General features: G+C 40.2%; 2 protein-coding genes across 3 annotated transcripts; both read right to left on the bottom strand.

The window, feature by feature from the left end:
- Positions 1-1,757: 1,757 nt before the first annotated feature.
- chek1 (checkpoint kinase 1) lies at positions 1,758-10,880 on the bottom strand. Of its 2 annotated transcripts, none has more exons than XM_076273864.1 (13): positions 10,803-10,880; positions 8,730-8,797; positions 8,404-8,627; positions 8,117-8,181; positions 7,928-7,997; positions 7,636-7,824; positions 7,429-7,533; positions 6,946-7,041; positions 6,511-6,571; positions 6,246-6,414; positions 2,701-2,832; positions 2,317-2,418; positions 1,758-2,214 (listed from the first exon to the last, which is right to left on the bottom strand). In XM_076273864.1, exons 2-13 carry the CDS (start codon positions 8,792-8,794, stop codon positions 2,128-2,130), a joined length of 1,365 nt encoding a protein of 454 aa, XP_076129979.1. In that variant the 5' UTR covers positions 8,795-8,797; positions 10,803-10,880; the 3' UTR covers positions 1,758-2,127. The 2 variants fall into 2 exon arrangements, with proteins under 2 accessions (XP_076129979.1, XP_076129978.1); XM_076273863.1 differs by lacking the exon at positions 10,803-10,880 and adding an exon at positions 9,345-9,526.
- On the bottom strand, positions 10,179-18,067 carry LOC143111610 (dihydrolipoyllysine-residue acetyltransferase component of pyruvate dehydrogenase complex, mitochondrial-like). Its single transcript, XM_076273853.1, has 14 exons — positions 17,491-18,067; positions 16,937-17,038; positions 16,681-16,805; positions 16,335-16,473; positions 15,870-15,996; positions 15,616-15,788; positions 13,753-13,909; positions 13,378-13,445; positions 13,156-13,278; positions 12,920-13,027; positions 12,651-12,769; positions 12,011-12,173; positions 11,760-11,896; positions 10,179-11,311 (listed from the first exon to the last, which is right to left on the bottom strand). The coding sequence occupies exons 1-14, from the start codon at positions 17,752-17,754 to the stop codon at positions 11,182-11,184; spliced, it is 1,935 nt and encodes a 644-aa protein (XP_076129968.1). The 5' UTR covers positions 17,755-18,067; the 3' UTR covers positions 10,179-11,181.
- Positions 18,068-18,856: the final 789 nt, after the last annotated feature.

Raw genomic sequence — 18,856 nt, 5'->3', positions numbered from 1 at the left:
TTGCCCTGATGAAGAAATGTGTGTATATAAAAAAATCTTGTGCTCAAAGTTGACCTTTGACCCTTATTTGTCAGATACTGTACTCTGCCTTTGTATTATGTGCTAAAAATAAGGAGTCGTGCAAAGGCAAAAGGCAGTAACTGACATATAATCAATATTTTACCACCATATAGAAGATCACCTTCAATAAAGTCTAAATCATGGCATTTGTTTTAGATGACACACATTACATTTAGTTGTTGTTATCCAGTGCTGGGAGTGCATTCAGTTGGAGACAATGCGTAGACTAAATAACTTCAATTTTGTGTGCAGCAAAACCAACAGGGTGACTGCAGATAGGTGACACAAGAGTGTACAGTATGAATAGATACAACAACTATCTCTGATAATTAAAAACAATAATTTATTTGAAAGAGAACGCAAAGATATCAAATTAATGGATGGATTAAAATTCATGTATTGAGATAAAAACAAGTGAATTGAGGTTTCTTATGACGGTGGGCATAACATAAGCAATGTAATTTCCATTGTTTTGGATGCAATAAACTTGACTTGAATTATGCTGTCACTCCTCCACAAGAAGTGAGAGCCAGAAAGCCCTTCTATTGGGGGGCATAAGAGGACAAAGTTTTTTTACAGTCTTCTTTCTTTGTCTCCTCAATGCCCCAGTTACTGCCTTTTGCCTTTGCACGACTCCTTATTTTTTAGTACATAATACAAAGGCAGAGTACAGTATCTGACAAATAAGGGTCAAAGGTCAACTTTGAGCACAAGATTTTTGATATACACACATTTCTTCATCAGGGCAACAAGTCACCAGATTTTCATTGCTCTACCTATAATACATTTGTGTAGACAAAACAAAATACTTTGAAGTCATTTTTCTCAGTTTGACACTCTGGTCAGTTACTGCCTTTTGCCTTTGTACGGCAGTATGGTTTTGGGAGTTACTGTGAACACAACCCTCTATTTTTTCTAAAAAACAGTCAAATTGAGTATAGATATTTATCCGCATGATAAAGGAAGTCTTTAATATCCCAAAAATGACAATAACTCATTTTTGACCAAAAATGCAGTTACTGCCTTTTGCCTTTGTAGGGCAGTATAAGACTTATGCCAAATAATCAAAATCTTAATTTTGCATAACAATCCATTTTGTTGATTTGTTGAGTGCGACAACAATGAGCTTGAAGACGTATTACTCATTGCAAGGACATTTTCTTTTTCAGGACCAGTCATGGAAGCCGCAAGACCAACATTACAAGGCCTTTCATCTACATAAAACAGTTACGGCTGCAAGTTCCATATCTGTCAAATTTCATGTATTCGTTTTTTATCCACTTAAGAGCCAACTAATTTTACAATTCATCAATCAAAATAGAGTACGTCAAGATCTTGGTTTTACCAGTAATACAGAATATTTTTTTTTCTCCTGTAACACACCTCATGGAATTGGTTAAAACACACATTTGATTTTTGGATAGCATACATTTGGACTGAGTTTGAGATGATACATTTTTTGTTTGTATTTGTGTATTGAGTAACTACCGGTGAGTAATGACATTTTCATAAAAACACAAGCCCTCAACTACATAACCTATCGTTATCGAGTTCATGCTGTCCAAAACGTTGAGCCCATAGGATGGGGCACTAGATTGACAGAAGCTACTATGATTACTGGGAGTCATACACTCTCACATAACACATTAGTTGGATGACATGGAAATTATTATATTACACAACCCTAACACATCATGCTATGTTTGGATTAAGTTTATTAGCCTGCAACTCCACAACCAGACAAACTTGAAGTGTAGGCCACACACAGAGGACAAATAAGAACACAGACAAAAACATATAAAAAGTTTACATATTAAATACAATACCAAATGTCTTGATACAGTATGGGGAAAAATAACTTTCAAAAAGAACTCTTTCAACTCACCAATATTTTGTCTTGAGCTTTTATTTCACATGGTCTTCTGGGTGTAACTAATGTAAGTTATAAACTATTAACACTGCAAACATGTTTTTTGTATTTGACATAATTGACTGAATGTGTGCTGGGTTTTGGTCGTCATGATACAAAATGAAACAGCAAACAGCCTCCAACAGACTCATCCTTCATCAGCAAACAGAGGCCTTCTGCTTCTGGATGTGGGAAAACTTCTCTTTGATCTTCACAAAGTATCTCTTGAACTCTAATCCATCACCCTGAAAGAAGGAATCAGTAGTTTAGGCAACATCTGTAAGAGGAAAGTGCACACTTACAATAAACAATCTTAGTCGTCATTTTCTTAGGCTGGTTCACGTTACCCTTGAAAGTCTGAAATCGACTAGGGTTCCTTCATCCACATCCAGGAAATAAACCTTGTAGATTAGCTTGTTGTTACGACGATCATTTGTGCTGACGGTCACCTACGAAGCAAGTGACAAAAAGGATCATCAGGGGATGGAACATTAGGATCAATTTAAGTTCAACGGCTGTGCTCATGTTCATGTGGTTAAAAAATGTAAAGTAATAATAATAATAATAATAATAAAAAATGTGCCACTCTCATCTGTATTCCGTATCCCATTCCTACCTCATTCACTAAGCCCTGGAGCCCTTATTACATAAACTGCGACTACAAACATCTACCCTTTCGTATGCCACATCAGTGGTCAAATGGATACTGGTGGTAGGAAAAGCCTTTGTACCTGATTGGTGCATGTCTGTTTCCATGTGTGTCCCAGTGATATACAGACAGCTTTGAGGTCCTTGCTCGCCTCCTCAGCCGACAGTGCAGTAGTGATCCTGGTCATCCTCCGAATCAGCCGCTGCCAGGGATTCTGACACGGGCACAACAGAAAGAAACAAATCATCATACTCTCCTTTTGCATCTTATTCATACACAATTCATGAATTACTGTATACACAATCAATTAAATAATTATATATAATAACTGAAACATGTCTGTGTTTCCCATACATTGACTAATCTGTGGCGGGGCGCCACAAAATAAAAATCGGCCGCCACAGATTAATATTCTATGTTTAATTTAATTTAATTTAAATTAAATATAAGGTCAAATCCTTGCATTGCCATTGAGCTGCGCTTTTTACGCACGCAGCCTTTCCTTGCCCCGCCCCGCTCTCTCTCGTAGCCCGCTGCCACTCCTCTGCATGTGCATTTAACTAAATATTTACAATTGTTGAAGGATTGTTGTTGCCACATAGAAGCATTGCATAGAAGACGTCTGGCTAAATTGCTATTAAATCCGCTTAGTAGTGCTGGGCGGTATACCGGTGTATATTTTCGTTATGCTATGAATTTTTAATATACCGCCATACCGGTGTATTTGATTACACAACATTTGGAACGCTGCGCCGCGCGACAGTGTTTCAGAAGGGACTTTTTCACACGCACGCATGGTGCCACTGTGAGGGTAAACACAAAACACCTTAAGTTTTTCCCCTGAAGTATGACCCTTAAGGCTTAATTTCTTCTTAGGTAAGGGGTTTATTTAAGGGTGTTGCACAGAATAATACCTTAAATTGTTTCTTTTGTTAAGGAAAAACGTTAAGGGATACTGCATTGAAAAGGATTTAGCCTACCGTCACGAAAATTCTATTGAGATTGTTCAACAGCTGTAACTAGCTGGCTAGTAGTAGGTGATGTCGTTAGTTAGCAACCCACCGAACACAGTGAAGTTTAATGATCTTATCATTCATCTCACCTTAAGAATATTCGCTGAAATTATCCAGGTAGCAAGTAAAGCATGTTATAGACATGCACTGGGTAATACTAGCTGGCTAGTTAGAAATGATCCTGACTGTAATCAGTGCACCAAAACGGACTTTTTTGTTAATGTTTTGCCTAGCGAACCGAACCGAACCGAAGCTCATGGCAGGCTAACAAGACACCCACATCCACATGAAGTTAACGTTAGCCTACCACTAACGTCATGTAAACCACACAATAACAATACATTTCTGATAGGCCTATTTGACAGAGTAAGCATATTAACAGAGAGGTTTTATTTTAAATTGTATCATTTTCAAAAAAGTATAATTATTGCAAGTTGCACTACTTTTTGTATTGGTTTTATACAAGATGTACTTGTGAAATTTGCACAGTAAAAGTTCTGTATTTTGACTGCAATTGTCTTTGCATTCTGATTAGATTCTTCATTAGAATCATGAGTGGCTCTTTGTAAACAGCATCATTTTCTGGGGCCATGCAAAACTGCATTACCACTAGTGTGGAGTTATTCTACATCATGACAGTAAAATAGACCATCCTTAGTCAATGTACTGCAGCAATTCCTCTCTCAACCTGTAGAAAATGCTGTGAACATTTGATTATGCATGAAAAAAAATACCGTCATATACCGTGAAACAGTAAGAATTTTGAAAAATACCGTGATATACATTTTTGGTCATACCGCCCAGCACTACCGCTTAGCATCGTGACCATGCTGCGCAAATTTGTTCAAAACTGCTGCATTGAAGTGAACTCTGCTAAGGTCTTATCACAACATAGTAGGCTACATTGAAGAGACTAAACTAAGTTAAGTTTTGAAATCAAGTAGTATCTCAAAGCTAACGTTAGAATAGGCCTACTGTTTGGATGTTGAATTTAGCATAGCCTACTTACAGCTGCTTGTCAATTTCGTTGAAGGGCTCATTTTATTGACTCTGACACTGAATGTTTGCAAAAACCCGATGTAAATGGAAAAGTGTTTTCCAAAATTCAAAAGTGCTTGTCCCAAGGAGAAGTACGTGAACTTTTTATTTTAACTATGTAGAAAACGTTATGAATTGCATCCACACATCAGCAGCCTTTCAACTGTGTTACAATTGCAAGGGTTCCCTCAAACGTCTTAAAGTGACAGGCACTCAATTAGACCTATTAGACCATACATGGGCAACATACGGCCCGCGGGCCACATCCGGCCCGTGGGCTTTCCCTGACCGGCCCGCGCAAGGTCCGTGAAAGAACAATAGTCAAGAGCCTAGCATAGAGATAATGCATGCAAATCAATATCGTTGTTTTTATTTTGAAAGCGACTGCTATTTGTACGCCCATCCATTTGTGCGTGGATGCATAGGCCTACGACGTAAACACCCTCACTTATGTGCTGGTGAATAGAATTTATGCTTCTGCGTCGACACAATGCAGTTGACTTTACGTCGGCGTAAACCTTTCATTCAAAGTTTTGTGTCTCTTATTATGTCTGCGTCGCTCACTACCGCAAAGGTTGTTAGAACGAACTCCTACTGCTGCTCGTTGGCGATACGAAGTGTTCATTTCAAAACGTTACTGGCAGATAGACAGTTTACAATCGGATAACCCCGTAATTATTTGCAAAGCTTATGTTAGCGAACTAGTATGATGCTGCTACTACCCACAGGTTGCTTGAAGCAGCCGGCTCAACACACAGAGCGAGTTCACCAATCACAGTTATGTGCATAAAGTTAAAGCAAAAACATAGCCTACATTTTTAAAATAATTTTCTTTGTGCATGTTGATTAACTAATGACAGCCTACTATTGTCTGCTCCACATTTTCGTACTCTAATTCTGCATAGAGTTAATTTAATGATGGTAATGATTTAATGATGAAATATTGCCGAGTGTTGATGAAATGGTGGCACAGGCCTATCGGTTGTAGGTACTGACTCCTTCACATTTTCATGACCTAGCCTAATTATATAGATATTGTAGTACTTTTTTATATCAGTCTTTGAAAACTGAAAAAATGTCAATGTCAAAAAATCATTTTCGAGAATGAGGATTAAATACTGGACATAGATTAAATATTGCTGTTTTTCCTTTGTCTCCCTCACATTTTCATCTGTTCTTACGACTAGTAAACAAAACCATATGCTTTACTTAATGTTATACAAGAACAGAATAGAATTGAACAGAATTGAGTTCAGACTTGAGTTCGGTATTTTGAGTCCGACCCTCCTCAACAGTCCCAGTTTGTCATGTGGCCCCTTGGGGAAATTAGTTGCCCACCCCTGTATTAGACCTATACACTACCAAGACGATCTTAATACCCCCCCCCCCCCCCCCTTATCCAAGTCAGCTACCGCCACAAATTGAATCCAATTCTGTGGGAAGCACTGCATGTTTTTTTTCCCTTATTATGAAGTAATATATAATTTAATAATAAAAGAAGGTCTTAAAAGCCAGAGCGTTTTACACTTCATAACAAAACTAGTATACTGATGGTGGCATAAAAGCTAGGGTCTACCTGGCTCGCTCCAGGTGTCCCGAGCAGTTGACTTCCGAGCAGCATGTGGTCTGGGCAGACTGGCTGGGAGAAGCTGACCATGGTCCCATCAGTGTAGCTAACAGGGCCAGTGAGCTCCCAGAGATCCTGGGGCTCCGGCTGTGAGCTGGAGATCTGAGTTCGGTCATCACTGAGACAGGAAGAGGAGAACAACAGAGCACACACAATCTGATTATGTTCTCAAATAAAGTATAATGCTTACTACAGACATCGTTGGCAGTCTGACCTGTTCGTCCGTCCAAGACGGCGTCCAGAATCCAGCATTTTGTTGGGTGACTGATTGATTCCTAAAAAATAAATAAATAAACAAAAAGAAAAAAAGCTTTATTATTTGGCCTTGGAGGCGAGACCACCCATCTTAAGATCACCAATATATGTTATGTTGTAATGTGCAAAGTGTAATATATAGTTTTTAATATCCAAAACAAAACCCACTGACTTTACTCTATGAAATTAATAACATCATTCTAAGCATAAATAATAGTATAAAACACAGAAAACAGAAACAAAGCACCAAGATGTTGGGAAATGTGATGCTTGTTCTTTATATATTATTACAATGGGTCTGAAAACTCTTTTTTTATCTACAGTAGTATAAGAAAACATTTTCATATTTCACAGACAAAGTGGGGAAAAATGTAAGCATTGCTAACATTGTTACCTGATCGGAATTTCTTACAAATCCAGGGGTGTTTCTTGACTTCAGCAATTGCAATTCTCTTTTTAGGGTCATGAAGCAGGATTTTAGTGAGGAGGCCTGAGTCCATAGGGAAACAAGAACTCAATAAATAATGCATAGAATAAACAATCTCACTGATAGACACCAATCTGTGACAATTATTTAAAAAAGAGCAATTGGACCAATACTGGAAAATGTTCAGCCATATCTATTATAATATCCATTCTATTCATTTTGTGAAATAAAATTACATTACACTACTGAGGCAGCCAATCCATAAGTTTAATAGCAAATGGACATTCAGTTATTACTAGCAGGTAAGCCTCCCCAAGGCAATACAACAATGTTGAGTATTGTGCATCCAGGGTACTGCAAGAATATCAAGTACTACTTTGTAATACTATCCTACTGACTGTATGCCATCACACACAAACTATACAGATTACCACTTAAAAACCTTCTTACAAAGGGGCATGGCATCAATTTTCTTCCATGGGTTGAGATAGGTCTTCGTCTGAAGCCAGTCTGCATACTCTTGACAGTTATCACTTGGCTGATCCCATGGCAACTCTGAAAAAAGATAGCCTCCAAAATAAGTAAGTGGTATAGAGTTTAATTAGCTTCAGTTCCGCAAGTGCAAGATGCCGTCAATGAAAAAACCAGTAAACTCGCCTCCTGTTAACATAGTAGTGAGTACAATGCCACAAGACCATGTGTCTGCAGGCTGGGCTCTGAACTGTGACCGTGACATGACCTCTGGTGCTATGTAGGGCAGACTGCCACAAGCCCGCCCAAGCAACCTCTCTCGGCCTCGATGACGGAAGACTGTTGCTAGCCCAAAGTCTGCAATCTTTAAAGTATCTGAAAAGTAAAAAGTGATTAGAAATTGATATTTTTTATTGTTATTTACACAGTCACAAGTAGATTTAATCAAAACATAGATATATACATTAACATAGTTCACCTTTATCATCTAGCAATAAGTTTTCTGGTTTGATATCGCGATGTGTAATTCCTAGTCCATGGAGGTATTCCTTTAACAACAAAAATAAACAGTGAATAATATATGTAGATAAACAGAGAAGAAAAAATGTCTTAATGCAAGTACACGTTTCAACTCCGTAAAATTACAGTTATTTGTGATGGCACTCACCACTCCTGCAATTAACTCCTGGAAAAAACGATGGGCATCTTTCTCTGGCATTCCGATGTCTGGCTCTATGGGTAACAAGAAGTGCCACACGGATGAGATGCATGTTTGGGAAATCACTTAAGAAAAATCGGAATGCCCCACTTGGTGCCATATTTATCACAGAAGTACAGTGTACATATTAGGACATCATCAAATGTTAGAGTGAGGTATCAGACATCAGATGGAAAGGCATCAGGTCTCAGGGAAACAGATTTGCATTCACAAGCAGTACAACAATATGTACTTACCGATACGATCAAAGAGTGCACCTCCACTGCAATACTCTAGAAATATGTACTGTAAATTAGACTCGTTTCTGTGTCCAAAGAAACGCACTATGTTGATATGTGTCAACAGCTTGTGGATGCAAACTTCCTTCTTGACAACTTCAAGGCAGTCAGAGTTAGTTTGGGTGTCAAGGACTTTCACAGCTACTGCCTCATCAGTCTTTCTGTTCATTAGTAGTCGCACCCTGAAGATAGAAGATAAAAAGATGTAATGTTATTAGCTATGCTGTTCATAAGGTGCTCATAAAGACTGTGTGAATGGAAGAATATGGATTTGACATGCATACACTCCATATGCCCCCTCTCCAAGATCCTGCACTACATCCCAGTCTTGGACGAAGGGCACTGCCATGATCTGAAAGGTAAGTAGTAACATAAGATGGGTTATCCTCAACTCTCAAACAGAAATGGCCCAACGTTACCTTACAAAGAACAGACCAGACTGAGACTTCGAATGGACAGATGTGTGCAACTACACCGGTTCAATCAATGTGGTGAGCAACTTTCAAGGGGTCTAGTCTGAGTTTCGGAATATTTCGTGAAATAGTAAAACCATATCTAAGAAAACAAATACTTTGACGTTAGTTTTTAAATTACATTACAATTTAATTCCGTTGTAAGACAACAAAATCACCCATGAACTTGAACTGGGTAGTAGATCCAGATTTAGAGGCGTGACTAAACTGAAATGAGAGTTAAGTTACATACATCTTTCAATATAAGGTATGATAGTCACGTCGTAATCGTTAAATTGTTGACTGATGTTAGTCGGATGAATGCAAGTTTCAGACCAACAGCTATTTATCTAAATTGCTAACAACGCTAACGTTAATATAGTAGTAATAGCTAGTTAGTCCAGTACGATGTCGAACATTGTTTGCAACAGAATGCAGTTTACGTACCCCCTGAAGTTCCTGAAATCGCGAATTACAGAAGTGACAGCCCAATTTCCTTTGTGTTACCACAAAGTCCCCTACAGCGTCTGGTTGTAGGATCTGGAAAACAACCCACTTTGCTCTTATAATATTTAAATAGTCAGAAGTTTTGCCGCGTAGTTTTTGTGTAGCACTTTCCGCTTCTTTCGTCACTTCCTGTAATGAAGTACTACCGCCACTAGGTGCCATAAGAGATTGATGAAGAGATAAATGAAAATGTTTGCATTTCTGCCTGTGGTCAGCACACCATTCAGGACACATTTAGACGTTGATTTTGACAAGCGGACCTTCCTTAACAAACGTATTTTTATCTTGACCATTGTTGATGTTAAATTACTTGGTAGGTTCAAATTTCATCACAAATTTTTGTTTACATTTGATGGTGATGTTTATTATAAAGGGGTAGTTTTAGAAATTAAAAAAATTTATTCAGAACTCCTAATTCAAATTAATATGAATTTGATCATTTTGAACTTGAACAATTTGAAATGGTTAACCAAATTCCATTGCATTCATTTCACCATTCTTCCCATATAATTTCTGAGTAGGTAAACCTCTGATATAAAATAAACATTGTAGAGTAGGCCTATAATGAAGAACAAAAGAACAGACTTGGTTGATGTTAATCAGGAAGTGAATTTGCATACATAATGGAGACTGAGCTATGTTGTCGCAAACTAATGGAGACTGAGCTATGTTGTCTTTTCACAAATGCCTACAGAATACTGTGCTGGATACACATTAAAACACGGATACAAACAATAAAACATTGCAGAAAAAATCATGGCAGTAAAAATCGTATTGCAGTTAATAATCCACACTTTTATTATTTCTCATAAACTTTCCGATGTATTTTTTGGAAAAATAATACATATGACCACAATTTCTTTGCCATGTCTGTTAAGTTCCTCCCATTAAGTTCTCAGCTGGAATATTATGTTTGTTCCCTTAAGCAAAGCTTGCAACTTTATATATTTCTTTCACTCTAAATGTCATATTCAAAATATGTACATTACACTTTGACCTACATATTTTATAATTGTTAAGTGTATTTGACTGCAGTTCACAATGTTCTGCTTGTTGTGCGTTTCAACATGAAGATAAAATAAAATAACATTAAAAAAACATCGCAATTGACAGAGAAAGGAGCAAGGCACCTTGTGCTCTGACTGGAGTAGAAAATGTTGTATGAAATTAATCAACATTGACATTGCAATGGCATTTTGCATTTCAAATGTGGACTCTTTCTGTAGTTGCCCATATAAGCCAAGAGCTACAGTAGAGTAAACCCACTGCTCTCTGTGGCCCCACATGTGTAGTAATGGAATAACACTGGGACAAATGCATGCTATTTGTAACCATTAAACAATAATATGTGTCAAAATATGGAAGTGTCATGGCATGTGCAAAGTAACAAAAACTTACCCCTCTGCCTAAAATGATAGCTGCTGAGGAAATGTACAGACTGGAGTTTCTTGTAACAAGTATTCTGTTAAACGAGACAAAAATATACTGTAGCTATACCACTTTCATCAGCTGATTCTCGTAATTCATTAAATGGATCTCCACTCTAACATGTAAGTTTTGATGTTTGATGATTTTCTGGCTCTGAGAAAATAAACACTTAATAAATATACACAATAAATGAATATATCAGTTTGCAAAAAAGGGAAAATAGAGGTGAAGTGAGGTTGTTACAGTTATTTTCTAAACAATAAGGAGTGAAACCCTATATTTATAAGGTCTCTTCAAGTCTTCAAGTGTCCTTGGTGTTTTTCCAGAAGCGAGTCCCGGCATCCACTGTTCACAGGAGCATGGTGACGGGCTTCTCAAGGAATTTACGGAACTCTGCCAGCCACTGGGCACCCACTGCCCCATCCACCACCCGATGGTCACAGCTCAGCGTCACAGACATCATGCTGGCTACATCAAACCTGCGCAAGCAAGCCAGTGTGAGTCCACAAGGCATACTTAAGTACATTTTTTAATAATATAATATTTAATAACTCGCTTTGGACAAAGGCGTTTGCAAAATCCCATAACCATAACCATAATAGATTTGTGCCTTTATTGTGATAGGATAGTGAGAGACTGACATGAAGTGAGTGGGAGAGAGAGAGAGATGAGGTGGGACTGGGAAATGACCCGGGTCCCCGTGGCCATTTGGACCCTTATGTGGTATAGGCGCTGCAGTCAGTGTCACAACGACCCCACAAAGGTAAATATTGGCAAAGAAATAATGTGCAAAATGATGGAAGCTTAAAATGTTGTTGAGAGAGTCAGCATGATAACATCACAGAGTCAAAGTGAGGAAGTGAAACAAAGAATTTGGTTAAAGTTTAAATACTCATTTCTGCACAAGTGAACAACTTTCTCATTTACCCTTTCTCGTTGTCTGCTGGCAGTAGTCTCTTTTCCGACCCTCCCACAGCAAGAATACAGGCTTGGGGAGGGTTGATGATGGCTGAGAAGTTTTTGATTCCAAACATGCCCAGATTGGAGATGGTGAAGGTGCCGCCCTGAAAAGACACATTTATTTATTTCATTTATCTTAAATCATTGAACAAAATAATGACTATGTTAATGAAACAGACACCCATCTATCCGACATGATGAAGAAAAAGAATGCTCACCTGGAATTCATGAGTTTGCAGTTTTCCCTCACGTGCTTTGGCTGCCAGGGAGGCCACGTCCTTGCTGATTGATGCCAGGCCTTTAATATGGGCGTTGAAGACGATGGGAGTGATCAGGCCATTTGGAGTGCTTACTGCCACGCTGACGTCCACAACGTGGTTCCTGCAAAGGACACATGGAAACCCAGAGATTAGCGATCCACAGTGACCTGGCATTGGCATTGGTCATTTTCTCCTGATTCCAATAGCACTGCTGAGGTGTTCAGACATGGCTGCGCACCCAAACAATGGCTACCTTATCATTTATATTATTTTAACATTATAAATTATGACAGTAAAGCCACAACTAGATTCTGTAACAACATGACCTTCCAATCAATTGTATTGCTCTAAAAAAAAAAGCAAAACAATTGTTTCCTTCAGGGGTTATGTTGCAAATAAACAGAAGGAGCACTAAAGTTTCAAATAAACACTAGCACTTGTCTCACAACATGTGTTCAAGGTAGATTTACAGATTAACTAATGATCTACATTAATGTTCCACATTTCCTAAAAACTGTTAGATTATTTTTTGGAATCAAAATTTAACATACAAATTCATCGATTTTCAACTATCAGCAATGACAGGACAGGCACTCACTGGCGAATGACCGTGTCCATCCACGAGGAGTTAGCCTCAGGCACCTTCAGACAGGCCAAAGCCGAAGCCTTGATTATAAAATCATTCACAGAAAGCTTGAGGTTCTCCGGTTTCAGCTCCTGAATGAAAAAGGAAGGATTCCAATAAGTAACCACCATCCACACACACACACACACACACACACACACACACACACACACACACACACACATTAAGTATAATCATGCATTTTCTCTACCATACTCCCAGTACCTGGTAAAGTCCCTTACCATATTGAGTTCTTTCCTTAGTTCCAAAATTTGGTCCATGTTAACATCCACCGACAGATAATAGTGTGGGATGGTCTGCTTAGACTGCATCAATCTCTGGGCAATAACCTTCACAACAACACCAGCACAGACAGAAGTTAGTTTATAGAATAGATTAGTTAGTTAACTAACTAACTGGTTATTATTAGTGCCTTAATTCATTACAATAGAGATTTTGTCCACAAACTGATGCCTACCTTGCGCATGTTGCTGATGGGGATGTCGGTGAAGGTGCCCGTGGGCACGGCCGCCACAGCTGGGGCAGAGCGGGCAGCAGTGGGGGCAGCAGGAGCCACCACGGGAGTGGCAGCAGGTGGAGGCTGTGGTCAGAGAAACATATTCAGTGACGTGCTCCCTCTCTTTCCATTTTGTACAGCTGTCATATTTACAGTGACCACAACACAGTTGAATGGACTCACAGGCGCAGCTTTGGCTGGAACGAAGCTTTCGATGTCTTTCCTGGTTACTCTGCCATCTGGGCCTGAACCTGTGTTGAAATAGATATTTACAGACCAGGCCCAACAGAAACCATGCATCTGGTGATGACTGCTGATGTGAATACAGGGCTAAAAGCAACAAAAAAAAAGTCTGCCTGAAGTTATCAGACATTTTTGAAGATGTCATAGGCCTGTAGGCATATTGCCTATTTTGAAATCTTAAACGGCCCAGCCCATGCCTTAATTCAGGCATAGTGCCTGAAAACTTTAAGCCCTGTGAATGACACTCAGTGCTAAATTGTAGGTAGGCCATTAGAAGAGGTTCACATGTGCTTGCTTCACAGTTTCAGAACTCACCAGACACCTGTGCCAGGTCAATGCCCTTCTCTTGAGCCAGTTTTCTGGCCAGTGGACTGGCAAACACCCGGCCTGTCCGAGGCGTGGCAGGGGGAGCAGCGGTGGCGGCCACAGGTGCTGGAGCTGGAGCTGGTGAGGCGAGCTGAGGAGCGGGCGCCTGGTGGAGTATTCAAGCCATCAAGTCAATCCTCTAGCCACAGTTTGATTTAATGCAAAAAATATATACAGTGACTCTTAACAGAATAATACACTAACTATAACACAGATAATACACAGCAAACGCTGTCTATTTATAATTTATTTAACTACACCGCTCAGTCATAACATTATGACCCCATATAATTTATGTCAGAGACTTTCTAATGTGGAGACACAGCACTCAAAAAATACTCCATAGAAATGCATTGGGCTAGTTTGTCACGCCAATATGGCCGTTGTCTACACATATCCCACCCCTTCCTCGGCAAAACGTTGACATGTGAATACATTGAGCCAATCATGTGGTGTGATGTGAATACATTGAGCCAATCATATGGTGTGTTGTGAAGACATCGTGCCAATCATGTGTTGTGAGCAAGATTGGTGTCGTGAAGCCTTGTGCACGCGTTTTTCTGCCGAGATGGATGCCCAACGAGTGCCCAAAAAGCGTTGTCAAATGGCCGCCGAGTGGAGGGACTTGCCTAAAAGGACTTTGTTTATGTTTATATACATTTACACATGGCTAATATTGTAGTGGTCCCTTTTTTGCAGCCAAAACAGCCCTGATCCGTCAAGGCATGGCCTCCACTAGACCTCTAAAGATGTGCTGTGGTATCTGGCACCAAGACGTTAGCAGCAGATCCTTTAGGTCCTGTAAGTTATGAGGTGGGGCCTCCATGGATCGCACTTGTTTGTCCAGCACCCACAGATGCTCAAGTGGATTGAGATCTGAGGAATTTGGAGGCCAAGTCATCACCAAAACTAGTTGTTGTGTTCCTGAACCATTTTTGCTTTGTGGCAGGGCGCATTATCCTGCCATCAAGGAATACTGTTTTCAAGAAAGGGTGCACATGGTCTGCAACAATGCTATGGCAGGTGGTAAGTGTCAAAGGAATATCCACATGGATGGCAGAACCAAGGTTTCCCAGCAGAACATTGCCCAAAGGTCGACAGTGGACAGGGTTCGGCATGACCACCTTGACTGGTCTGCAGCTATGCAGGCCCATACGCAACAAACTGCGATGCACTGTGTGCTCTGACACCTTTCTGTCAGAGCCAGCATTAACTTTTTTTAGCAATTTGAGCTAGAGTAGCTGGTCTGTTGGACTGGACCACACAGGCCCTCACTCCCCACGTGCATCAATGAGCTTTGGCTGCCCATGACCCTGTCGCCGGTTCACTGCTTTTCCACCTGTGGACCACTTTTGATAGGTACTGACCACCGCAGACTCGGAACAACACACAAGAGCTGCACTTTTGGAGATGTTCTGACTCAGTTGTCTAGCCATGCAGTAGCCAGAAAAGTTGTGGGTTCAATTTCCGGCTTCCATCGTTGTGCCCTTGAGCAAGGCACTTAACCCCGAGTTGCTCCGGGGACAATGTAACAATGCCCTTGTAATATAAATGACATAAGAATGAATGTAAATGTCGCTCAAATCATTAAATTTTTCCCATTTATCCTACACATCAACTTTCAGGACAAAATGTTCACTTTCTGCCTAATATAGCTCATCCACTGGCAGATGCCATAATAACGAGATAATCAGTGTTATTCACTTCACCTATCAGTGTCATAATGTTATGGCTGTTCGGTGTATATATAACTACAGAATTCAATCATAAAGACTGCAACTTCGAGACATATTTGCATTCTAAACACTTCACCGGTGGTGGAGGAGTAGGAGCTGCAGCGATTCCTGTCTCTACGTAGTCCGCAAATGCCTTGATGTCACTTTCATTCTCCACAATGATGCAGAGCGGAGTTCCTAGGGGAACATCCCTGGTTCCTTCTGCAATCATAATCTTGGCCAGGTATCCCTCTTCTTGAACTTCGAAACCTAGTCACAGAGAAAGAAATGAGTACTTGTCATGCAGGGCAAACAGGAAACAAGATCAAGAGAGAGTTCATAAAAACTTACCAATAGTTGCCTTGTCTGTCTCAATCTCTGCCAGCAAATCTCCCTCACTCAGTTTTTCGCCAACCTTCTTCTCCCAGCGCTGGACGGTGCCCATGGTCATGGTGGGAGAGAGGGCAGGAAGTGTTACCTGCAGAGAGAGGGCCGAGGTCAAGGGTTACTTTATCGTTAGACACCATTCACTCCAAACTTGGTTTGGGTTTTTTCTTCATTCCCTCACTTAGACTGTACAAATCTGACCTACAGTATGTTTGTTTCCCAGAAATAAAAATGGTTTGCTACATTTTGAATGTCATTACAGTAGCTATGTTCCCAACCATAACAACACATTACTGCAGTGCACGCTTAGAAATACAACATCTTGAGCATATGACTTTCTAACATCTTGAGCATATGACTTTCTAACATCTTGAGCATATGACTTTCTAACTCCAACAGCCAAGGCACTCTGACAGAGCCAACACCAACCTTCATATGGGCCGGGTAGGAGCTCCCGGGAGCCTGTGGAGGAGCAGAGGAGGTGGGAGGAGGAGGTGCTGCCGAGGGGGGAGCTGCAGCTGATAGCTTGTCCAGAGAGAAGTCTTTGAAGGCAGGGATGTGGTCAGCACTGGAAGTGTCATGAATCACAAGATCACAGATAAATACAACAATTTCTCTACTGGTGATTTTCTCAGTTTGGTGACTTTTCCTTTTCCTTCTGAGGGCAAAGATGGCATTATGGCAATGGTAAAAGCCATGTCCTTCAGATTGAGTTTAGACAGGGCGTATTATAGGTAATATGTGTGAGGGTGACTGGGAGCATTCATGGGCATACCTGTCCACAGTGATGCAGATGACCGCCCCAAGGGGCACATCTCTCGTTCCCTCTGGCACCAGGATTTTGGCCAGATAACACTCCTCCAGCATCTCAAATCCAACCGTTGCCTTATCTGTTTCCACCTGAACACCATAACAGATGTTATCGATGGAGAAAAAGAGTTGTGTGTTAATTATCTTGGCTTGAATTTGAATATCACCTAAGCATGTTAATTGAAGTAATTATTAAGACTTTGCGAGAAGCAGATCCCTACCTCGGCTATCAGGTCCCCTTCATTTATTTTATCACCCTCCTTTTTTTCCCATCGGGCAATGGTGCCCATCTGCATAGTTGGGGACAAAGCTGGTAGCTCCACCTGAGGAAAAGTAAAAAAATATGCTACAAAGTTATAGCTATGTCAAAGTCAAGACTTGTATGAAAATACAAAAGCAATATTTCGTTAAAAGCAATGATGGGCCACCAAAATTGCTTCCAAGGAGCAACAAGGATTTCTAAATATTTGTAGTAAAGCATTGCACTCACAACAGCATCACAAACTTCAAGGAGAAATTCATAAAATGTGTAATTCATAAGCATATGAGAGGTTTATAGAGGCCTATGATTTGCTGTATGGAAAGGTAAGAGAGTGCATTGGTAGCACTGGTACTTTCAACACTCGTTTGGTGGTTTGTGGTTAAACCTCACGGTCAAGATGTGACAGAGCATTTTATCTATGTTGCGTGACGCTCTGTTCGAAACATCACTCAAACTTTATCAAATGTTGCCACCAGTTGCATTAGCCACGGCTAACGTTGACATAGATGTTACCTTCTGATGTGGGGGTAAACTGTAGAATCGTTTGTTGAGTCGGAAACTGGTACTTTGGTCCCACAGTGATGATTTGCTGGTGACCCCATAATAAAAATGATTACTATGACATAAAGTCTGAGCTCGGTATAATCCACCAGAGTGGAGCCCCTTCGGATGGCACGATAATGTTACCGGTGATGTCCGAGAGCGCCCCGAGACTGAGAGGACACAGCGCTGTGAGAAGCTGGCAGATGGCCTTAACCGTACAAGCAGACGCAGCATTTTGGTTTAGATGCGCATATGTCACGCGGTCAGGATAGAAGATACTATCCGGTATCAGAAGTTCTGACACCCTCAGTGCTGCCCCCCACGACAGACAGACCCGACAACAGACCGCGCAATCTCACTTTCCAATGACCTCCTCCTAAAAACAAACACACATTTTACGATTGTTGATTGGTCCCCCGGAAGAGAATTATAAGGTTGCCATGTTTGAGTAAAACTCAGTGAACAACGAGTTTGGATATGGCAAAAGAACGTCTGACGAAAAAGATCGACGTCTGTAAATATTGCTCGTATCAGAGACGTGTTTTAAAATGTCATGGTTGTTCTTGAAATAACAGCCCCTTCGCCTTATACTACCAGGTTAACTATATGACTGACAATGTGTAGTGATGGCAACCGGTGATGCCGTCAAATGCAACCGTAACTATTGTAGTAAACACGTCGTAAAGAGGCGCATCTTTGCCCACCACAAAACCAAAAATATTTTAATGAATTGCAATTTGTGTTTTTTCTTACATTTAGATAATTCATTCATCTAAAAAGGGAGCTATAACCAAGGACCTACATTCAATGTTGCAAAAGGAGACCTTAAAGTGACAATACATTCTAGGGGCGTCGGACTGGGGGTAGGCCTAAAACCAGCGCCAATGTCTAATAAGGGACGCTCGGATATTATGAAGCCAAATAAAAAGTTGTCTACCAAAAATATTTAGCATGGTTTGTTTATTAACCTGGTTAGCTTTGACACTTAACTAACTGCCAGCTTTTCATGTGAGTAGGAGCGCAGCTCAAGTTACCCCAACATAAACGTAATCACCACATGGTTTACATTCCGCTCCGTCATTACAAAACAATTTTAAGCCAGTCAGCCGAATTTAGCCACACCCACATTTGAGGTCGGGAATTGAGTATGATGACGTCAGGCTGGCAAATTTCCATTTTGGTCAGTTTTTTTAATATTTATTTTTTCATTAGCAAACAACAATCATCTACAGATGACAACTGCACAGGTACAAAAATATATCAACACAAAGAGGACATAAGATCTGAACATGCATATAGTTCTGTCAGCTTTTCGGCTTTTCAGTCCAATAATGGT

Source organism: Alosa pseudoharengus, unplaced genomic scaffold, assembly GCF_046254945.1.
Source record: "Alosa pseudoharengus isolate Yale_2024_CS ecotype anadromous, Long Island Sound unplaced genomic scaffold, YU_APseudo_1.1 YU_APseudo_1.1_scf_8, whole genome shotgun sequence".
In the NCBI taxonomy this organism is placed as follows: domain Eukaryota; kingdom Metazoa; phylum Chordata; class Actinopteri; order Clupeiformes; family Clupeidae; genus Alosa; species Alosa pseudoharengus.
Note: the sequence above shows the minus strand (reverse complement) of the source record. Positions and strands in the feature narration are given on the sequence as shown.

Bases quoted from the DNA above. Each gene is read 5' to 3' on its own strand.
- LOC143111610 (XM_076273853.1), bottom strand. From the start codon at position 17,754: ATGCTGCGTCTGCTTGTACGGTTAAGGCCATCTGCCAGCTTCTCACAG. The intron at 17,039-17,490 runs GTAACATCTATG...ACTTTTCCTCAG, and splicing joins GTTTACCCCCACATCAGAAG to GTGGAGCTACCAGCTTTGTC. The intron at 13,910-15,615 runs GTGAAGTGTTTA...ATACTCCACCAG, and splicing joins CTCCTACTCCTCCACCACCG to GCGCCCGCTCCTCAGCTCGC.
- chek1 (XM_076273864.1), bottom strand. From the start codon at position 8,794: ATGGCAGTGCCCTTCGTCCAAGACTGGGATGTAGTGCAGGATCTTGGA. The intron at 8,628-8,729 runs GTATGCATGTCA...TTCTATCTTCAG, and splicing joins GGAGAGGGGGCATATGGAGT to GGTGCGACTACTAATGAACA. The intron at 6,572-6,945 runs GTAACAATGTTA...TTTATTTTTTAG, and splicing joins TTGTAAGAAATTCCGATCAG to GAATCAATCAGTCACCCAAC.